A 20,304-nucleotide genomic window follows, 5' to 3' on the forward strand; every position below is an offset into this window, starting at 1 on the left:
CTTATCTCCGAGATTAACTCCAGCGGGGCGCGTCGCACTGAGGACCAATTTCTCTCCGAGGCTCGTTGTAATACCACCAGCGCATGTGCTATCCTCCTTCCCCTTGTGTAGAATGTGACGATGTAGTTCTCCTCCTGTATCCCACTTATCAACGGCCACGGCCTCTTGATTGATGGCGTCCAGGACGAACAGCGTGGCAGCCCGCCGATGCGATTTCGGCCCTGGATCTGCCGGATCGGGAGCCGGCCTCGAATCGATTGCCCCTCCTTTCGCATCGATCCTTCTTGGTGATTCCAATTCGCGATGGTGACATTGGTGCCATTTCTGCGGCTTACTTCTGAATATCCATCTCCGACTTTGCGGAGCTTCCATCCCACCCTTTCAAGCTTGCGTGTCCCTGTATAAAGAATCCTGCCCCTCCCTCCCATCCGTCAGGCTCCCTGCCAGCGCCAATTCCCCTCTCTTACCGTCATATCAAACCCCAGCGCCAGCCTCAAACGTCGAAGCTCAGTCTTCCCAGCCAATCCCCCTCAAGATGGCATCTAACCCTCCGGGCTCGTGCTGCTACAAAGGCGTCAAGCACGAAGGCACTCCTACCGGCGAGTTCTCTCAGCTGGGCGATTTTGAGATCTACACAAAGTACCCTGAGAGCAAGAGTACCGAGATTGGCATCCTTGTGTATGTTCCCATTGCCTGCTAGCTATCCGATTCAACCTTGTGCCATGGCACTGACCCAAGCGCACTTTTTCTCTGTAGCATCACCGATGTGATCGGCCACCGCTTCAACAACGCCCAGTTGATCGCGGACCAGCTGGCCGCCAACGGCTACTTCGTCATGATGCCCGACCTGTTCGACAAGGACCCCATCCCCCTCAACCGGCCCGGCGATTTCGACATTATGAAGTGGTTGAAGGGCGAATATCACCCCAAGAAGACGGCTCACTTGCCGCCCACCGTGGACCCCATCATTGACGCATGCATTGTCGAGATGAGGACAAAGTATGGATGCAAGGTAAGACGCTTCTACCTATGAAAGAAAAAAAAAACGGATGCATAGAAGAGTTGAAGAAAGGAGAAGCCTTTCATCTGAAAGAACAAGAGCTGACGGTTTACTCCTTCTCTTCCCACCACAGAAAATTGGCGCCGTGGGCTACTGCTTCGGCGCGAAGTACGTTGTCCGCCACCTCCGCCCGGACTCCGGGAAGTTCGACGCGGGCTACTGCGCCCACCCGTCCTTCGTCGAGGCCGACGAGCTGCGCGACATGAAGGGCCCTCTGGCCATCGCCGCCGCCGAGACCGACCACATCTTCCCCCCCGAGAAACGCCACGAGAGCGAGGTCATCCTCAAGGAGACGGGCCTGCCGTACCAGATCAACCTGTACAGCGGCGTGGAGCACGGGTTTGCCGTAAGAGGAGACCTGAACAACAGGGTGCATGTGTACGCCAAGGAAAACGCGTTTGTCTTCGCGATCCAGTGGTTCGAGGAGCACTTGAAGGGTGGAAAGTAAGTCGACACCTTCACCTTTGCTTGGGTGAGCATGGAGGGGAGAGAGCTTGCGGCCCGTCGGTCGCGGCGGGCCATTGCTGCGGGTGAGGTAGACTGCGCATGATTTGTGCAATGCAATGTGGCAGACACCAGTGCGTGGTGGGTGAGTGTGATGGCTACATTGCGTTTTACATTCGCACTGGCACTTGCACTGGCACTTGCACTGGCACTTGCACCCTGCGTGGGTTGTTGGTGGGAAAGGTCTTCGATGATCCCGAATGCTGAGGCTGATGCTGACACTGTTTTTTTTTTTTGCCCGCCTTGTACGCAGAGACGCGGCGAGATTGTGAATCTGATAATATTTCTGATTCTGAACCTGGACCTGATCTTGACTCCCTCGTTATACGTGGCTTCTGGGAGACGGAGAGGGAGGCAGATCGTCGCCCTTCATTCTACTTATGCGGCAGGAGGTGGAATCTCGGACGGTATTTAGGGGTTAGGAGTAGTGATATCTCTCGCCAACTCGGCCTCCTATATTACGTATGTCGAATGGTCATGCCTCCATCCACTGGTATTGTTGCACCGTGTAGGTATGACGAGGCAGGTAGGCAAATGTTGACGGTCACTATGCGATAACATCGAATTAGAAAGCGACCACGACAAGAAGCAGACATTTCCCACTCACTTTGCGCCACTTCTTCGGGATCAGCATAGCGTCGCAACGGCACTCTGCGCTTGGCATAGGCCTCCTTGAGTTCAGGTGGAATTCGAGCAGTCATGCCAGTCTGCATCACGAAGAAAAAAAATGGTTAATCTGCTTCTCACACTGAAACGAGAAGTCTCCTGCTTACAATGATCGGACCTGGACAGATTGTATTCACCTCCATCATGCCAAGCGCGTTAGAATGCCTTCTCCTCGTTTCATGAGGCAATTTTCGAACAACTTACCGTGATGTTTTGGTATTTGCCGAGCTCGACGGCAAAAGATCGAGTTAAGCCAGTGACGGCAGATTTGGTCGCGCTGTACGCAACGTTTCCTGGTCCGGTGACAAAATGTTCTGTGCTCGCGATATTGACGATGCGCGCGGCGTCACTCTTCAACAAAGCAGGCACGCACGCTCGAATAAAGATTACATGAGCCGTGAGGTTGATGTCGACAGTCTTGTCCCAGCGAGGCTCGAATGATGCATCTTCGTCGAACGCGCCTCCACCAACGGAGATGCCAGCGTTGTTGATCAGGATCTGCGAGTTGTGCCTGTGTCAGACTGGATCGTGACAGCTTGGGAGATTCGCCACGCACGTCAAGACCGCCGAATGCTTCGATGATCTCCTTGCAGACTTGCTTGATCCTGCTGCGATTGGCTACATCGCAAATCCAGCCTTGAGCACGGCCAGGATGCACTGCGTTGATTTCATCAACAACGGCTTGCACTTTTCCTCCGTCCAAATCGAGGACAGCAACTTGTACCCCTTCATCGGCTAGTAATTTGGCAGTCTCCTTTCCCATCCCAGAAGCTGCTCCGGTCACGATTGCTTTTTTGCCCTGAAGTGACCGAGATAATTTGGTCAACCGTCCTACAGGAGCTTTCACACCAGACAGATGAGATTTGAGGACATCAAGTCTGCCCTGCGCCTTTTCCGTAGATTTATCTGATGTTTTCGGCATTGTGAATGCTGATGTGGCGAAGATGTGGAAGAGAAGTGGACAGTTACAGGTACGTACTTGTAGTCGTGAGGAAAGCGAAATGAAGTGAGTGCCTCGGTTAGTATGATCCGTCACCCATCACTCACCGAGGTTTTCAAGTTGTTGCAGCACATCGCTTGCTCAGAGTATTGCAATCGCAGTTCTGACGACGAAGGCAGCATCCAGTCTAGGTAGACCTATGATGCTCTGGGTGTATAATCGATCGTCAGGAAGAGGATTGAAAGAGTTGTCGTCCGCGAGCCCGTCCCATAAGGTACCTTGGTAGTAAGGTAGATAATGACTACGTATCTACATACGAGTCTCAGCACTTAAGTACCTATTTAGCCATATACATAGGTATTCCTATGTGTACCGCATACCGCATACTGCACATCCACATCCACATTATATGGACCAGATATACAGGACCACACAAGATAGGATCCCTAGTATATGTCGACCGAGTTCTTTATAACGCAGGCGAAATGTCGCGACGCGTGACAGAGGTCTCTCCTCCTCGGTATTGAGAAGGTCGTCTCTCTTAAGATCCAAGATCTAAACTTCCAGGAAACGGGCTTCAGTCTATAGGTATATAGATATGAGATCCGTGGTCCCCACATCTCGAATGACCGAGGGGCAGTCTTCAGGACCAACTTCCTTGCGTGACAGGGCTGATACTCCTATCAATCACTACTTAGAACTTTGCGGGACAGAAAAGTCATTTTCTTTTTGTAGTCTGCTCTACCTATGTAGGTATCACAGTATCCTAGTAGGAGACGCAAGTGTCTCTCCCTGCCTCCGTCTCCTGCGCTCCCTCAAACGCTGCAAACGAGGGTGGCCTTCCATTAATTTGTCCAAGGAGTTACTCGCTCTGCTCTCATCTTGCCTCGTTACGATTTCCCAATCCTGCACACTTGATTCTGGTCCTGGCTCTAACGTAGCTTTGGCCGTGTGTCCCGTATCCTGATCAGCGGAAGACAAGAATACATTGAAGAAGGAAGGAAGATATAGTCGCATTGTCGCCTGAGGATCAATATCAAAGCCTCCACATCCATAGCCTGAACAAGATGGAAGGCGGCAATTCATCACTTTAGGCGCCCATCTTCTCCGCCGTCCGCATGAGGGCACCTAGTTGATGGCAAGTTAGACACCTGTTATACGATATGCGAGGGGTAAAATGGGTGCATCGCTAGCTGAACTCACCAACAAAAGTGGTAACCAATCTCGCGCGTCCTTGGACGATATCATCGGGAAGGAGGTAAATGGTGGATCCTGTTTGCACAATCGCTCGTTAGTATGGAATTATCCATGCCGCACCTCAACCGGGGACCTCGGAAGCAAGAGGACGCAGAGAGCACATACCCATCTTTCTGGCAATGCTTATACTCAACTTGGCATTCGCATACGCATCATCGGGCGTCTTGCCGGGCGTGACAAGATCGTAGTCGACATAGTTCGCCTTCATGCCGTTCAAAACATCCAACAGGAAGATACCGCTCGTAATAGCCGGGTCCTTGAACGACCGGACGGAAGAGGTCTTGCCCCCCTTGCGGGACATCTCATTGGCCCATTTCATCATGTCCGAATCACTCAGGTCGCGTTTGCCCATGCGTTGCGCGAGCCCGGAAAGGGTCGACACGATATCCCGACGCATAAGTTGCCAGACTAATCCCAGAGTCAAGGTGCGCTGGCCGTCAGTGATATCCGCACCTTGGATGCCCACGAGGGAGAAGCGATTCTGCTTGCCCAGTTCAACGGCATAGTTGGTGTTTTCCACCATTTTGAAGCGTGACATTTCGCCGCCATGCGCAGGAGGCTTGTTCACATGACGGAAATTGACGCTGCCTGGGATGACCTTGTCGTAAGCTTGGAGCAGAACCGTCCCATCGCGGAGATCATCAAAGAAGGAGTTGACCGGTGGTTGGACGTCAAGGCTGTTTAGCCAGAGGGTAAAGACACGAGCCTCACGCTCTCCTTCTGCATCAAAGTCTTCGATTTCGGGTTTCTCGCCTTCCTCGAGAGGATCAAGACCCGGATGGGTGTTGAAGAGGTTGGCGACGAAGGCCAAGTTGAGCTTTGGATTTCCGGCTACCAGGGCGGTTGGCGTCAGGAATTTGCGGCAATCAATCCTTTCAGCATTCTGGAGGACTTCTTCGGCGCGTTGGAGGAGATCTCGCGTCTGCAGGGGAGCCCGTGAGCAGATGTCTGGTTTCAGCTGGTTGAGCAGGACGGTGTAGTTCTCGCCATCCTTGACATCGCCGGAAAAGTTGGCCACTCTTCGCGGCCAATTGGCGTTCTTGAGATGGTAATTGAACCAACGAAGCAAGATCTGTTCGGGTGGTAGTCGAAGGAATTGGTCCAGAGTCTCGTCCTCTTCCAGGAGACGGTACAGCTCGGGATGCAACTTGATGTCAATCTTCCCCAGAAGGCCTCGTCGAATGATCTGCCAGATCAAACCCAGGATCAAATGCTCTCGAACCTCGATGATATCCCCGGCCCCAACATTGACCACGGAACAGCCGATACCTTTTGCGGACTCGATGACAATGTTGTTGTTCTCAGTCATGTGAAATGCATTAAGAGACTTGATCTTCCTCCCTGGCTTATTCAGTACACGCTCGTCGATGGTGTCCGGAACACTGTCGTTGATGAGTTTTGAGAGGACCAAGCCATCCTTGCAGTGGTCGAACATCTCGAAAGTATCGGTCGGGAAGGGCAGGAGATGGCCGATGTCGGGATCGCCGGCAAGGACTGCATTGATGTGTGTGGTGAAAGCGGTTCGCTCTTCCTCGTTGATGGTGTGCGTCACGTTGGCTGAAGAGCCCTGGACGTGAATCTTCCCACCTCCGCCGAGGCTGGGCTTAGAGGCATGCGCTGGGGCGGAAGGAAGCCCATTGCCAGCCGCAGGTCTCTGGGCGCCAACTGACATGCGTCTTTGAGCGGGAGAGGACTCGCGGACCTTTGCGATCAGGTCGACATAGTCCTCCAGTTCCACCCGCCTTGAGCTGTCGAGGTCCACCTCTTTCAGTGCCTGTCTGACCACGTCGTAGGATTGCCTCTCGGACTGCTGGGTAGCCTTGATGACGGTGGCTTCGTCCAAATAGCCCTTGTCATCGACGTCGAGTTTGCGAAAGGCATCTTGTAGCTGGAAGATTTCGTTCTGAGGGAACTGGGGGTATTTGCGCTGAAGTTTGAGGATGGCCGCCATAGTGGGAGGAGGGGGAGGGGCAGTCGCCCACACGTTCAAATTTACAAGGGCTTGGATGCAGCCAAAGGGAGGGCGAGGAGACGAGAAGGCAGTGAAGGTGGTTCAAGGAAGAATGAGATTGAAGAGGAAGATATGGAAGGTGTCTTTATTGTGGTGCCTGGTTAGGCGTCGCAAGCTGTGAGAGTTTCACTCAGCAATGGCCATGGGCGATGTGCAGTAAGCCGGGATCGATTGGGCATCTTTCTTTCGTAGGGGGAGGAACCGGCTCTCCATGACGCAGCAGTGGCGCAGTTTTCTCTTAGTCACGCCGGGACGCCCCTCTGTGCCCCCCAGTGGCCCCCTAGCTGAGGCCAGCAGTGCCCAGCACCGGCGTGCTACGGGCGTGCACGGGCCCAGTATTAGGGAATCTTGCAAGGCTGGCAACCTAGCGCGGGGCTTGGCAAGGCTGCCATTGTTTTGGTGGCCGCTGTTGCATCAACTCACTCCATGGTAAACTGCGAGCTGGTCTCTCCCTGCAGTCTTCACATCCTCAACCGTATATCGCATCCCTCAGATCTCTATCAGAAGAGCGCCCTATCGTATATCATCGCTATACTCCACCACCGACTGCAAGACTCATTTGGCGACCTCGTGCCTTTCGAGCGGCTTCCCCTTAGCTAACCCTCAGCCTCACCCCCTCTCCCTAATAAGGCGCCCAATTTGCATGCTGTCATATTGGATCGATTCCCAGCCCTGATCAGGGCTGTCCGCAGGGGCATGGCCGAAGCAGCCAACAAGTCCTCTCTGGCGAGCTCAATCTTCTCGTGGTCCAGGAGCAGTACCCCTCCGCCCAAGTCACCGCTACCGAAACCAACCGATGCATCCCCAGCCCTCAAACAGTCGTCGGGTCTTGACCATACTGTCAGTCTAAACCGATCTCCAAGTCTCCGCAGGTATCCCAAGGATTGTCCTCCTCTCAAGCCGAGGTGGTACTACGCTGTCGACGTAGCCAAGCGGAAACCTTTCGCCCCAGACCCAACACCTGAGGAAAAGGCCAAACCGCCACCAGTCCCGAAGAAGTTGGTACCATTCTCGGCCTCAGACTCCCAGAGCATTGAGAAGGCTTATCAGAGCCTTGCTCAACGGAACCAGAATAGAGATGGAGCTACCGAGCCCGCTTCCCTCACCACGGTCCCTGTGAACGAAGACTTTTTGTACGATGTCGATATCGAGAAACGTGAACTCCTCCCTGCGTACTGGCTAGGCCCCGTCTACGAAGTCCGCAGAGGTACTTGGTTCTTCGCAGAAAATCCACTGAGACCTTGCGACGAGAATCTAGCGAATCAACTCGAAGAAGGCTACATCAAAGTAACTCCGTGGAGACGGTTAAACTTACAATCTCCTCGTTCAGCATCTCAACCCAGAACTCGGCCGAACTCGGCAATTCTCGACGGCTCAACTGCTCAACCCCTGGGCAAGTCACCTCCTTCCCAGGATGACAGTCATCCTGCAGGCCCAAACACATACCGCTTGTTCGGAACTCATATGAACACAACGGTCACATACCTGGACGATACTGTAGCCTATCTGACAACGGATGATTTCCTCTCACGCGTCAGCAGTACTGTTTACGGCAGGTTTATTGGATATGGTGGCACGAAGGTAGTTCGTGGTTGGTCTGATACTAAGCTTGCCGATCCGCCAAAGGTCGATCAAAGAGACGATTCCAAATCGACCGAGCCGACCAGCTCCAAAGAGAAACGAAGGTCTGCCAAAATCCCTCCAGAGGCTCCTGGCGCTGGAGAAGATAAAGTTCAGGCAAAGAACAAAGACAACGTTGAGAAGCCTCGGCGGACTGCGTTGGAACGCCAGATCTCGTCGCTAGCAGGCCTTCCTAGGGCTGACGATTCCGACGACTTGGGTGAAGAGGAGGAAGCCCGAGAACAGGAAGAACGCGAGATGGAAGACGCCAGGGAAAGAGATGGAGAAGACCAAGCCAGACAGATTGACCACTTGGTGCTCGTGACCCACGGCATCGGCCAACGTCTCGGGCTTCGCCTCGACAGCATCAACTTTGTCCACGATGTCAACACTTTGCGCAAGACCATGAAAGCTGTATACGAATCCGCCCCTGACTTACAGGCTCTAAGTGGGGATCCGAAGAATTGCAGAGTCCAAGTGCTTCCCATCTGTTGGCGGCACAAGCTCGACTTCCCCAAGCAGAGTCTAAAGCAAAACCGCAAAGAGTATGACATTGGAGATGCTGATGCCTTGTTCGATGATGACTATCCTTCATTGCAAGACATCACAGTGGACGGCGTACCAGCGGTGCGCAATCTGATTACCGATTTGGCTCTGGACGTCCTCCTATACCAGAGTGCTTACAGAGAACACATCGCGTCCATCGTACAAAAGGAGGCAAACCGAGTTTATCACCTCTTCAAAGAACGAACGGGCTTCTCAGGAAAGGTTAGTTTCTGCGGCCATTCTCTCGGAAGTGCAATCTGCTTTGATCTCCTGTGCAGACAGGAAGAAGATCTCAAGACACGACCGAGACGGGTTTCCAGCAAAACATCACGAGACCATGGTATTGAACAAAAAGACCTTCGTCTCGACTTTGAAGTGGAGAACTTCTTTGCGATTGGCTCGCCGGTTGGTCTCTTCCAGATGCTCAAGGGGAGGACGATTGCAGCTCGACCTTCTCCCGGTGCCAGTGCATTTGGAGCCACTGTCGTGCCGACATCGCCATTCGACCCGGACCCCATGAGAAATGACCCCTTTGACAGTGTTGCTTCGAAATTGACCGCCGGCAACAGCTCCACCGGTCTGATACCCATTACTACCTCTTCACCCAAATGTAATGAACTGTTCAACATCTTCCATCCCACCGACCCTATCGCTTATCGCATGGAACCACTCATTTCACCAGCAATGGCGCAGCTAAAATCCCAACCCATCCCCTACACCAAGAAAAACCTCTTTGCCGCTCCCGGTATTTCAAACATTTCTGAACGGGTTGGCCAGCAAATCATGTCGAGCTGGTACAATCTTACCTCGGGTGTGGCGTCCAGTCTGATTAATAGAAGCCTGGGCATTACTGGTGAGGAGCAAGCCCTGTCTCAGGACAAAGCCAAGGCCGTGAACGCGGTCAAAGAAGGCAGCCAAACAGGTCCTCAGCTCGACATACCTGTGGCAGATGAGAAGAAGCAGCAAGACGTCGCCGAGGCAGCCAAATCGTCCCCGTCAACGGAAAAGGCGCCCACCCTCATCGACTCGGAAATGGAAACACTTTATGCGGGTTTCCAGAAGCTTCAGGTTGTCACCGACGCATCCGATGACGAGGCTCAAGCACGCACTTCTACGGAGTTCCGCCAGTCGCAGGAGAGGGCGCGGAAGCTCAAGCGTGAAGAAGCCAAAGTACGAGCATTGAACAGTAACGGCCGAGTCGATTACCATATCCAAGAAGGCATGTTTGATGTGTCCTTGCTCGCTAGTATCGCAAGTCACTTGAGCTATTGGGCGGACGAGGATGTCAATCACTTCATGGTTGGACAAATGCTGAAAACGAAAGGCAGAGAGCGGGAGAGAGCTAGAGGAGCAGAGGACGCGTGGTGATTGGAACGAGACGTTGGATAGACCGTCTTGAGGCTCGAGACCTATATCCGGTGATGTAAATCCTGACCTTTACCGACTCTCTCTCTCTCTCTCTCTCAAACTTGGAACCCGAGTCGCGCTGCATTGTCTCCGCTTCATAGTGATATCCCCTATAGATCAATCTTATCTGTACTTTGTACATCTCTGGATCTATCCCCCCACCAGACACCTACCTACCTACCTAACAGAGTATATCAAATTCCTCATGGCCCAAGCCCTGCTGTCTCAGACAACACACTCACGTCTCATGGGCAGTCAGTGGCCACTCTTCTCTTCACTCTTTCTCAACCACCTTGTCCACGTCCTCTTTCCCGCCCCTCTCGATCTGCACGGCGCCGGCCTTCTCCACGTCGCCGTCTCCATCCGTATGCACATCCACGCCACTCGCGCGGGCCTCGCCGCTCTGGTCCAGACCGACGTCGGACTCGCCGATCGCGTCGGCGGGGATGCGGTAGTAGGGCACGAAGTTGACGCACAGGGCGTAGGTCCAGCTGGCGATGAAGAAGCACACGGGCACGACGAGCGCGAAGGGCGTGCTGTTGTGCCAGTCTGCGGTGGCGCCCAGGAGAGGGGGCACGGCCGCGCCGCCGGAGACGCCGCCTGTCGGTTTTTGGTTAGCCAAAGAGATAATATGTAACGTAGGGGGTTGGTCTGGACGGGGACGGGGGAAGAAGGTAGATACGAAAGTGAAGAAAAAGGAGATGGATGCATGGGTCAAGGGGTGGGAGTGGATTAGGGGGGTCAAGGTGTTTCTTACCGACAATCCACCCCGCTGCTCGCTTGGTATGGCGGCCCTGCCCTCTGATGCCCAGCGCCACGATGGTCGGGAAGCACACCGACTCGAAGAACAAGGTCAGCATGAACATGGCGATGCCGGTGTTCCTGCGCTGCGTGATGGCCGCGGAGCAGAACGCGATCACCGACGTCAGGTACAGCAGGAAGATATAGCGCGGGCGGATAAAGCGCATGAGCAGCGAGCCCGAGAACCGGCCCACGGCGAAACACCCCTGCGCGCCGGCGAGGAGGGCTGCGCCCGTCGCGTTGGATATCGGCGCGATCTCGGTGAAGTAGTTGATGGCATATCTGTGGGAGAAGAGGTTAGTCATGCATGCAGGGGATTGTATGTTGGTGAGTGATTTGGGGGTAATTTGTTGGATTGCTGTTCGTGTTGAGACGTACCCTGCCAAAGCGACTTGGGACCCGACGTAGCAGAATTGAGAGAATGTCGCGTGGAAGACGGTCTGTACGGCACGAGCCAGACTTCGTTAGCCAGGACAAGGTGTCAAAGACAGTGACAGGGGTCCAGCGGAGGAGACTGTCCGCAGAGATGGTGAGAAAAGGAATCTCACATATTGTTTCCAAAACGGCTTCTTGTTCCTCTCTTCCAGCCCGTCGTGGGTGACAGTGACCTGATGTTCCATATCCGCGTCTGTAACCTCCGGGATCGGGGAGACGTAAAACACGAACGCGAGGATAAAGACAAAAATGGCAATGGCCAGGTACACCCATTGCACGTTCTTCAGACTCTGCAGGTCATCACCAGTATTCTTGAAGAAGGCGTAGCTTCCCAGAACCGGCCCGACCACTGTTCCCACAGCATTGAACGACTGCGCCAGGTTGATGCGCAATTCCGAGTATTTGGGCGGTCCGCACACGGCGATGAATGGGTTTGCTGCTGTTTCGAGGCTGCCCAGCCCAGATCCAATGATGAAAGTGGCGCCACAGAATCCTCCAAAGGACCTCTTCAGACCAGCGGGCCACATAAGGAGGCCTCCAATGCCATACAGAGTAAGACCGAACATGAACACGGCTTTATAGCTGAAGTGGCGGAGGATCCAGTTTGCATAGCCCAGGGAGGCCAATGGGTAGGCGCCGAAATAGGCTGCTTGAAGACCAGAGGAACGAGCACGAGAGATTCCGAGAACGCCTTGGAAGTGTTTATTCAAGGTGTCGAGGAGGCCGTATGCGAAACCCTATGGTATTGACTGGTCAGTGGCCTTCAAAGGCTTCAGATACGGGCGAGAAGATAGAAATCCATACCCAGAGGAAATAAAGAGTTGTGACCAGTATGATAGGCAAGATGGATTGTCGAACTGAGAGCTCCGATGCCTTTGTGACGGAGTCGTCCCGCACCTTGAGGGTAGTGTGTTTGAAGAAGCCCGATTTCCTTCTCGCCATTGCGTCGTCTTGCTGGGGAAAGAGTGCAGGAAAGCGGTTGGGAGGATATTTGACGATTCAGTCTTGATACCGAAATGTGAACACAGTCAAGGTATGATCAGCAGATTGACATCACTGCCAGAGGAATATATATTGCAGTCACTAGAGCTCGGGCACGTTCGAAGGGACCAGCGAGACAGTCGCAAAGAGCCCCCGGCGCGAGGTTGCATTTCTGTAACCCTGGAGCCAGTCTTGCTGCAAACGATTGGAATCGACTTCATGACGTTGAGAGCCAAGCAAATACGGTAGGGGTGTGGTTGATGGTTGAAGGCATATGGTTGAAATTGCGGAGGAAAACGAGGAGAAGTGGAAGCCATGTGGAGGAAGATGGAGGAAGATCTGCAGATGATCAGCATTTCCAGCAGCCAGTTCGGGTCAACAGCCACCGACGCAATATGCAGCCAACAAACAGCAAGCCAAGGTCGAGAAGGGCAGGTGGGAGATATATTGCGTGGGAGTGTATCGTGTCCTCATTTTGTTCGTCTACCATAACATCAAAGTGCGCCAACCCCCAGGCCAGATACGCCTAACCCCAGTCCGAGATGCTGAAGGAATGTTTGGTGCAAACTCCGCCGCTAAATGGACCAGGCAAAACAGCAGAAGCAAGAGGGTATAGAAGCCATTTTGTCGCCAACCACCCCGCAGAAAAAACACGTCGTAACCCGAATAGACTCATGAGGCCGTCTCGACGTAGTTGGAAGGGAAAATCCCCGTCCGACCATCTTCGGTCCGTCCTGTCCACCAATCGGTTTTGTTTTCTGTTCTCTTTGTAATGGTAATAATATCCCCCTTCTTAAACCCCAAGTCGCCCTCTTGGTCCGCATCAAAGGTAAACAGCGCGATGGCTTGGTCTGCGCGCAGCGACCCCGTTCGCTGCCGGAAGACAGGTTTCGGGGCCGTGGGTCGAGTGGGCTTGTTGTCGGAGTAGCTGTAATCATTCTGCAACGTGCTCGACCGACTGCGGTTGGAGAAACTCTCGGCCGTGCCATTATTCCGGCCAGCGGGTACTCGGTCGTAAACATCATCGGCCCAAGTATTAGCACGCCGAGGATTGGGGTTGTCGCGGTAGACGTAGTTATCGTCTTGGGACGTGACGGTGGAAGAACGGTTGTTGCGCACATTGGCTCCATACGCTTCGCCGGTTCTGCCCTCCCAGACGACATCATCATGTTGATCGTCATAAATGGGCATGTCATTGTACATGCTGTTCTCATTGAAGGCGGAGCCTGAGAAGACCCGGGTGTTGAGGACTCTCATCAAGGGATCTGCCGCAGGGGGTGGTCTGACGGCCCCCTCCAAGAGTTGTCTGGCAGTGACGCGGCCATTGTAGAGCTTCTCGTTGGCATCTCTCCTCTCGATCAGGACACTGCCCTCAAGACTGACACCTGCGAACAAGCCTTTTGTCTTGCTGTATGAGAACACACCTGCCACACCCTTCAAGCTGGCAGCCCCAGCAGCCTCGGCGTTTCGTCCAACAGGCCCCGCAGCGATGGAGACGTTGCCGCCGAGGGTCACGGAGGCGGCTTGGGAGAAGGCTCGTACGGCGTTGTAGTCATTGAGGATGAAGACAAAATCGGTCAATTCGAAGCCTATTTGACCACCGAAACCCCCACCAGCTGTAGCAATGGCCGAAGGAGCAGACCAAGAGCCATCAGCTAGTCGTGCGACGACAACGCCGGATCCAAGTCGGCCGGAACCGAGAAAGCCGGCCTTGAAGACGGTCAAGACTGCGAGACCCTGGAGTTGTGTCAGCCTAAATCTTGAGCAGCCTGAACCAACGTTACCTTTGCATTTGCGAGGATTGACGGGGGAATAACTTTATCGGGCCCAAAGCTCTGTCTCGGGTCGACAAAGGATGCGAGGATTTTACCAGCCTTTTTGCACTCGCCTGGAGAATGTGTAAATATGGAGACCCCGAACGGACGGACGAGGCTTTCACTTACTCCTCATAGACGAGGGTAGCGGGTTATTGATTCCAAACGGCATGTTGGAAGATGCTGTGGCGGAACTCTGCCTTCTCTTTTAATTGGTCGTGTGCTCAGGTCCAGATCGTGACCGTGAGCCGTGTATAATCAGAATTGTTGGAACGGAGTCAGAGGTGAGAACACGCAATTCGGAAATAGGCGGGCTGAAATGGATAGACGACCTCGGTGTGGGGAAGGACGTGAGCTGGAGACCGAGTGATGTAGAGGCTCGTGTTCGAGTTCGACTCAATGGACGCAAGCGGGTTGTATTGATGGGAGGCTCGTAGTGAGAAGTGAGAATATTATACACAGGCAGCAGCTTGGGTGCAGGAGAGATCAGCTGCGGAATTTCCTGGGAGGAAAACTCAGTGATGGATGGTGGAAGCGTGGAAGCGAGGAAGCGAGGGAAGATTGTCTCTGGGAAAGGCGGGACGTTTTAGCGTCGGCTGTCAGGCTGGTGGTGGCAGCATTATTTGCCTGCGGCTCGTTCTGCCATCGTCATCGGCTTGGCATTTCGCAGGGACGATGTCGTCGCTGCTGAGGCGCAGGCTGGACTTTCTGGTGATGCCACAGTCTGACGAGCAGAGGCTCCTCTGGTGGCTGCTCTGACTTATCCGCTCCGAGATACTATTAGGCATGTGCTTGTACTCTGTCATTACCCCCAGCGGTACCCTCATCCTTTTTGACGATATCAGTTATATTTGATCTAGCTGCTACCTCGTCGTTATCTCGAGACCGCGTCAGACTGTGCCGATTTTCTTTGGTCTGGAGGCCTGGGATTTCTACTCCCTGACTGGCCAGCCCACACCACGCAAGCCTCGTACCTATACGCCTCCTACGTACTCGGGATTCTTGTCCGTATCGCTGTGCCCACGTTTTCGCCGATCTGAATTTTAAAAGCACGCGTCTCCGCATTCAACGGTGCTCCACTCCTAGCCCAAGCCCGGAGCTGCGGTCGCAGTGTTGGAAAACAATGCACCTCTGCGACCGATCTCTGCACCTCTGAAAAATACAGAGATGGCCACCGTTAGAATATGCGTCTGCGGTGACGAGGGCTGTGGTAAGTCCAGCCTTATCACCTCTCTCGTGAAAGATACCTTTGTGAGCACGAGGATCCAAGCCGTCCTGCCTCAAATCACAATCCCACCGACCCTAGGGACTCCAGAAAATGTCACCACCGTAATTGTCGACACCTCTGCCCTCCCGCAAGACCGTGCCACCCTAGCCAAAGAGCTGAGAAAGTGCAATGTCATCCTGCTCGTCTACTCAGACCACTACAGCTATGAAAGGGTCGCCCTGTTCTGGCTGCCCTACTTTCGGTCTCTGGGCGTCAATCTACCTGTTATCCTATGCGCAAACAAATCCGACCTGATCACGACGTCTACTTCCGCTCAGATAGTCGAGGAGGAAATGTTACCAGTCATGTCGGAGTTTAAAGAGATTGATTCATGTATACGAACTAGCGCCCGTGATCACTTCAATGTCAATGAAGCATTCTTTCTCTGCCAGAAAGCTGTCACTCATCCTATCGCTCCTCTATTTGATGCAAAAGAATCGGTCCTCAAACCTGCCGCCGTAGCCGCACTGCTCCGCATATTCTACCTCTGCGACAAGGACAAGGACGGTCTCCTGAATGACAAAGAGATGGAAGATTTTCAAGTCAAATGCTTTGACAAGGGTTTGAGCTCTGAAGATCTGCAGCATATCAAAGAAACAATCGACAACCATATCCCAGGAGCCGCCTCCGCAAAAGGCATCAACTCTCAGGGGTTCCTTCTCCTCAACAAACTCTACGCGGAAAAGGGTCGGCATGAGACAATCTGGGTCATACTCCGGACATTTCAATACACGGATAGCCTATCTCTACAAGAGTCATTTCTACATCCCAAGTTCGAAGTGCCCGAATACGCTTCTGCCGAACTGTCCCCGGCTGGTTATCGCTTCTTGGTCGATCTGTTCCTTACTTCCGATCGAGACAACGATGGTGGTCTAAGAGACGAGGAGCTGGCGTCTCTGTTTGCCCCCACACCCGGAATTCCGCATCTATGGGTTGACAACAATTTCCCTTCTTGTACCATGCGAAACGATGCCGGCCATGTCACTCTGCAAGGTTGGCTTGCACAGTGGTCTATGACCACCTTTACATCTCCAAAGACCACGCTGGAATACCTTGCATATCTGGGCTTTGAATCAACAGATCGCTCGAACAGCAGCACAACGGCTGCTTTGAAACTGACCAAACCCCGCAAGCGAAGGCGGAAGCCAGGTCGGGTAGGTCGGAATGTCCTTCTCGCTCACGTTCTGGGTGCTCCTCAGTCTGGGAAGTCTGCCTTGCTGGACGCATTCTTGGCTCAACCATTCAACAATCTCTACCATCCCACTATTCAGCCTCGCGTGGCAGTCAATACCGTGGAACTACCCGGCGGAAGACAGTGTTACCTCATCTTGAAGGAATTGGGAGAGTCCGAGGCGGCTGTTCTGGAGAACAAGAGCAAACTTCTGGATCAATGCGACGTGATTGTCTATGCTTACGATTCGTCGGACCCGGACTCATTTGCATACATTCCCAACATTCGGAAGACATACCCCCATCTAGAAGATCTGCCGTCCGTGTTCGTCGGTCTGAAAGCTGACCTTGATCGAACCACCCAAAGAGCTGAAAACCAGCCGGATGAATATGTTGCTCAAATTCAACGCATGCCACAAGGACCTCCAATATCTACCAGTGTCACTTGGCCTTCTATCCAGGAGCTGTTCGTGGTCATTTCTGAAGCTGGCCTGGAGCCAGTCACCGCATACCCGCGGCCACTTCAGGAGGACGATGACGGGCAGCTGATGAGGTACGGACTAGCACTGGGGGTGGTGGTTTGTGCGGCTGCAGCGGCGGTGGTGATATGGAGACGCTCAGCCACTCCAGGTGGTTGACATAAGAAGTGGAATTCAAGTGGTGGAATTCCACGAACACGATTTCCCGTTCTGGTGCTGGCACATTCAGTCTTCTGGCACACTCCTTCAAAACTCGATCGAAAATCTACCAACTGTGTCAAGGTGGATCACTCAGGCCAACCAGGCACTGCATGCACGGCATCAAAAGCATCCCACCGTTTCCGACAATCCTGCTTAGATAAGCATAAGACTCGGTCTACAGCCTGTCTATAACGACACTTTCTGCTTCAACCCTCAACTTCTCGATGGACTGACTAGGAGTTCTTTCACGAAATATCACGGTGGGATTTCGATCACGTGTCGATTCGATAAGAATAGGGGCATATTCAAAAGCGTGCCATACAGCAGCACAGTGTTTCGCGAGTACCAGAATCCCCAAGGCATCCCATCAATCATTTTGTGTCCTAGCCTAGAATCCCCGAAAGATCGAGAAACCATGGCCATAATTCCAGGGGATGATACACGCTATACCCGCTCCCTCCTTTCGTCACCACCGTCCGCTGAATCCCAAGTTATCTCACGCACCATCACCACCCTCCAGCTCCAATCCCACATTGAAGGCGGCTATTTCCACGAAACAGACCGCGATCCCCTCCTTGTGCCCAACCCCTTCAAAAACCTTCCACACTTGACGAATGCAACCTCCAAGGACACATCCGACACCAGGAACGCGTCGACGACCATCTACTATTTCTTGAGCCCAAAGAGTCCCGTGGGACGGTTCCACCGCAACAGGGGCCGGACAGTGCACACCTTGCACTGGGGCCGAGGGCGCTATGTCATCCTGCATTTCGACCAGAGGGATCCTGCGAGCGGCGAGGCTCCCATCGAGACCTTTGTCGTGGGAAAGGACATTGGGAAGGGAGAAAAGGTGCAGTGGATCGTCGAGGGTGGGAAGTTCAAGGCGAGCTTTCTGCTCCCCGACGAGGAGGGGGGTGACGCAAGCCAGCAAGGGCTGTTGATCAGCGAGACGGTGGTCCCGGGCTTCGAGTACGCGGACCACGACTTTATGACTGCGGAGCACATGGCTGAGGCCCTGGGTAAGGAACACAGAGAGGAACTGCAGTGGTTGTTGAACACGGACGAACAGCGTCGCCTGGAAAGTGTACTGACGGGAACGGGCAAACAGTAGCTAGACTAGGAGCAAAGACTCTCTCAGGGATCGGATCTATCCCATAGAAACAGAGCTCGAGCGCCCAAGTTCGAGAGCGGAACTGCGATACGGCACCATCCAGCACACGCCGGAAGTCCACGAGACTGGCCCCTAGTTGCATAATCACCTTATTCTCATTCCCAGCATTTGTAATACACTGGGTGAAAAGCCTTGGAAAAGCCTTCTAGTACACACTGATTCAGTATGTTGATACAGTTCCATCCGCCCCAGTCCAACGCCCGGCAGCGAAAATGCAAGTGCCCCTTTTCACTTCACGGCACCTCCTCAAATTAACTCGCTTGTGACGTTGGAAAACTCGCCCTTCTGCAGTTTAGTTTCCCAGAAGATAGGGTTCGTGTCGGAGAAACCATGCTTGACCCAACCATCCTCCTTGACATGGTAGAGGTTGATGTAACCACCGGAGTAGGCATCTCGGTGGGTGGCTGCCAGAATACTCCGTCTGCCCAGCTCCAGGGCCTCGTCATCTTCCAGATCGTATTTGTAGAGAGCATCCAAAACACCATAAGCAAAAGTTTGACCTGATCCAACGCAGAAGAGGTTGCCTGCCAACCGTGTACCGTCCGAGTCAATGTAGTAGAGAGCGGGCCCCTCTTGGGGTGTCACACCCGTAATCATGGTTCCCATTGACAATCCCATTCCCTTATAAGAATACACTAGGTTCGCCAGGATCTTGGAGGCTGCAGCAACTGAGATGCGTCGCTTATGGTGAAGTTCATGTAATCGACATTGAACGCCAAGGTAAGCAAGCCAGTATTGGCAGTCCTGCATATTGTCAACAGACATCCTCTGACAATCGCAGGTGTCGAACTTACGGCAGCTCCACCAGCCATGGTCCCCAGCAACATCGGGTTAATCTCAATGACCTTCTTGACTGTTTGCGAGGCAATCCAGTTTCCAGCGGTGGCTCTTGAATCGGTTGCGACGATAATTCCACCTTTGAATCGGAAAGCTAGGGTGGTGGTACCATGAGCAATCTTGATCGGGCAATTCGGGTTGGAGTAGTCGTCTGTCGCTGCTCGCAGAAAGGCAGAGGGTCGCGGGACGGGCGGTAGGGCGAACTTGAGGGAAAGCGGAGGGAGGGTCTCGCAGTAATCATTCTGGTCTTCTGATGTGAAGCCTTCATTGGCAAAGGGAGACTGAGTGTATTGGGCAACGAGTGTGTCCATGGTTGCAGAGAGGGTGGAAGGTGCTTGGTTGCTCTGGGGATAGTTCGGAAAGAAGTCTCACAAAATACAAGAGTCGAAGAAGGGTGTTGGTACAGAAGCAAGAAAGAAAAGGAATGGGGAGCTGCAGCAAGGCAGAAGAGCGATGATGGATCGAGGGACTGAGATGAAGCTGCTGGGACGGTTTGGATGATGAAGCTGCGCGTCGTGAATGGCGCCTGCGGCCTCGCCTGGTACCCGTCACGTGCTCGTCATCCAGAACAGGCACGTGACAGGCTGTCTTGCCTTCGTCTCAGCTCGCTTTCGCCTGCTTGTTTCTCATCTTCTCATCGCTCTCCATCCTATTCTCCCAACTTCCAAACCATAGAGCTGCAGGAACTGGCCAGACTCGGGTTCAAATGATCATGCTGTCATGCATTCCGACTTTGCTAACCTAAGATTGCGTCCGCGTACTCGCATTTTCATCTTTAGCACATGGCAAGGTTGAGCCTGAGGCTATGTCGAATCACTCAAGCCAGTCAGCACTGTCGCTTTGGCCGGGAGGCTGACGCTCGTCACATCAACCCCTGTTCGCGCTTGTGTGGACGATATGTCGGGCAGATATCATCCTTCCAACTGGCTCATGCACAAAGATAGGGCCGCCAAAAGACCCTAGACTAGGAAGGTTACAGTAACACCATTCAAAAGTTCTGACCGTCAATGAAACAAGCCGGTCGTATATGCATGAGCTGCCTTCTTTCGGCCTGACTTGTGGCAGCTGAAAGCCAGCGGCGCAATATCAATGGTCCACAGTTATACACCGGCAGTCCCACGTCCAGCCAATGGGGAT

The 20,304-nt window shown here is 53.4% G+C and overlaps 9 protein-coding genes across 9 annotated transcripts; 4 read left to right on the top strand and 5 right to left on the bottom strand.

Annotated features, from left to right (window-relative positions):
* The first annotated feature begins 142 nt into the window (after window positions 1-142).
* On the top strand, window positions 143-1,722 carry PV07_05746 (uncharacterized protein). The gene is made up of 3 exons (XM_016392659.1): window positions 143-678; window positions 757-1,012; window positions 1,134-1,722. Exons 1-3 carry the CDS (start codon window positions 536-538, stop codon window positions 1,506-1,508), a joined length of 774 nt encoding a protein of 257 aa, XP_016250178.1. The 5' UTR covers window positions 143-535; the 3' UTR covers window positions 1,509-1,722.
* Window positions 1,723-1,869: 147 nt separating this feature from the next.
* PV07_05747 (uncharacterized protein) lies at window positions 1,870-3,152 on the bottom strand (the record flags this gene model as incomplete). The annotated part of the gene is made up of 5 exons (XM_016392660.1): window positions 1,870-2,111; window positions 2,172-2,271; window positions 2,338-2,367; window positions 2,435-2,728; window positions 2,787-3,152. The coding sequence occupies 5 exons, from the start codon at window positions 3,150-3,152 to the stop codon at window positions 2,023-2,025; spliced, it is 879 nt and encodes a 292-aa protein (XP_016250179.1). The 3' UTR covers window positions 1,870-2,022.
* A 633-nt stretch (window positions 3,153-3,785) lies between these two features.
* On the bottom strand, window positions 3,786-6,611 carry PV07_05748 (uncharacterized protein). The gene is made up of 3 exons (XM_016392661.1): window positions 4,533-6,611; window positions 4,374-4,442; window positions 3,786-4,298 (listed from the first exon to the last, which is right to left on the bottom strand). Exons 1-3 carry the CDS (start codon window positions 6,376-6,378, stop codon window positions 4,261-4,263), a joined length of 1,953 nt encoding a protein of 650 aa, XP_016250180.1. The 5' UTR covers window positions 6,379-6,611; the 3' UTR covers window positions 3,786-4,260.
* Window positions 6,612-6,878: 267 nt separating this feature from the next.
* PV07_05749 (uncharacterized protein) lies at window positions 6,879-10,170 on the top strand. The gene has a single exon (XM_016392662.1). It carries the CDS (start codon window positions 7,135-7,137, stop codon window positions 9,970-9,972), a length of 2,838 nt encoding a protein of 945 aa, XP_016250181.1. The 5' UTR covers window positions 6,879-7,134; the 3' UTR covers window positions 9,973-10,170.
* A 115-nt stretch (window positions 10,171-10,285) lies between these two features.
* Window positions 10,286-12,189, bottom strand: PV07_05750 (uncharacterized protein; the record flags this gene model as incomplete). The annotated part of the gene is made up of 5 exons (XM_016392663.1): window positions 10,286-10,611; window positions 10,769-11,094; window positions 11,191-11,252; window positions 11,361-11,984; window positions 12,052-12,189. 5 exons carry the CDS (start codon window positions 12,187-12,189, stop codon window positions 10,286-10,288), a joined length of 1,476 nt encoding a protein of 491 aa, XP_016250182.1.
* A 711-nt stretch (window positions 12,190-12,900) lies between these two features.
* PV07_05751 (uncharacterized protein) lies at window positions 12,901-14,214 on the bottom strand (the record flags this gene model as incomplete). Its single annotated transcript, XM_016392664.1, has 3 exons — window positions 12,901-13,965; window positions 14,013-14,116; window positions 14,172-14,214. The coding sequence occupies 3 exons, from the start codon at window positions 14,212-14,214 to the stop codon at window positions 12,901-12,903; spliced, it is 1,212 nt and encodes a 403-aa protein (XP_016250183.1).
* Window positions 14,215-15,209: 995 nt separating this feature from the next.
* Window positions 15,210-17,117, top strand: PV07_05752 (mitochondrial Rho GTPase 1; the record flags this gene model as incomplete). Its single annotated transcript, XM_016392665.1, has 1 exon — window positions 15,210-17,117. One exon carries the CDS (start codon window positions 15,210-15,212, stop codon window positions 17,115-17,117), a length of 1,908 nt encoding a protein of 635 aa, XP_016250184.1.
* A 457-nt stretch (window positions 17,118-17,574) lies between these two features.
* Window positions 17,575-18,270, top strand: PV07_05753 (uncharacterized protein; the record flags this gene model as incomplete). The annotated part of the gene is made up of 1 exon (XM_016392666.1): window positions 17,575-18,270. One exon carries the CDS (start codon window positions 17,575-17,577, stop codon window positions 18,268-18,270), a length of 696 nt encoding a protein of 231 aa, XP_016250185.1.
* PV07_05754 (proteasome subunit beta type-5) lies at window positions 18,212-19,653 on the bottom strand. Its single transcript, XM_016392667.1, has 2 exons — window positions 19,125-19,653; window positions 18,212-19,074 (listed from the first exon to the last, which is right to left on the bottom strand). Exons 1-2 carry the CDS (start codon window positions 19,476-19,478, stop codon window positions 18,577-18,579), a joined length of 852 nt encoding a protein of 283 aa, XP_016250186.1. The 5' UTR covers window positions 19,479-19,653; the 3' UTR covers window positions 18,212-18,576.
* Window positions 19,654-20,304: the final 651 nt, after the last annotated feature.

This window comes from Cladophialophora immunda (assembly GCF_000835495.1).
Source record: "Cladophialophora immunda strain CBS 83496 unplaced genomic scaffold supercont1.3, whole genome shotgun sequence".
Classification (NCBI taxonomy): domain Eukaryota; kingdom Fungi; phylum Ascomycota; class Eurotiomycetes; order Chaetothyriales; family Herpotrichiellaceae; genus Cladophialophora; species Cladophialophora immunda.

Bases quoted from the DNA above. Each gene is read 5' to 3' on its own strand.
- PV07_05746 (XM_016392659.1), top strand. From the start codon at position 536: ATGGCATCTAACCCTCCGGGCTCGTGCTGCTACAAAGGCGTCAAGCAC. The intron at 679-756 runs GTATGTTCCCAT...TTTTCTCTGTAG, and splicing joins ACCGAGATTGGCATCCTTGT to CATCACCGATGTGATCGGCC. The intron at 1,013-1,133 runs GTAAGACGCTTC...TTCCCACCACAG, and splicing joins GGACAAAGTATGGATGCAAG to AAAATTGGCGCCGTGGGCTA.
- PV07_05748 (XM_016392661.1), bottom strand. From the start codon at position 6,378: ATGGCGGCCATCCTCAAACTTCAGCGCAAATACCCCCAGTTCCCTCAG. The intron at 4,443-4,532 runs GTATGTGCTCTC...TTGTGCAAACAG, and splicing joins AAGCATTGCCAGAAAGATGG to GATCCACCATTTACCTCCTT. The intron at 4,299-4,373 runs GTGAGTTCAGCT...GCCATCAACTAG, and splicing joins ATTGGTTACCACTTTTGTTG to GTGCCCTCATGCGGACGGCG.
- PV07_05749 (XM_016392662.1), top strand. From the start codon at position 7,135: ATGGCCGAAGCAGCCAACAAGTCCTCTCTGGCGAGCTCAATCTTCTCG.
- PV07_05754 (XM_016392667.1), bottom strand. From the start codon at position 19,478: ATGGACACACTCGTTGCCCAATACACTCAGTCTCCCTTTGCCAATGAA. The intron at 19,075-19,124 runs GTAAGTTCGACA...GACAATATGCAG, and splicing joins CCATGGCTGGTGGAGCTGCC to GACTGCCAATACTGGCTTGC.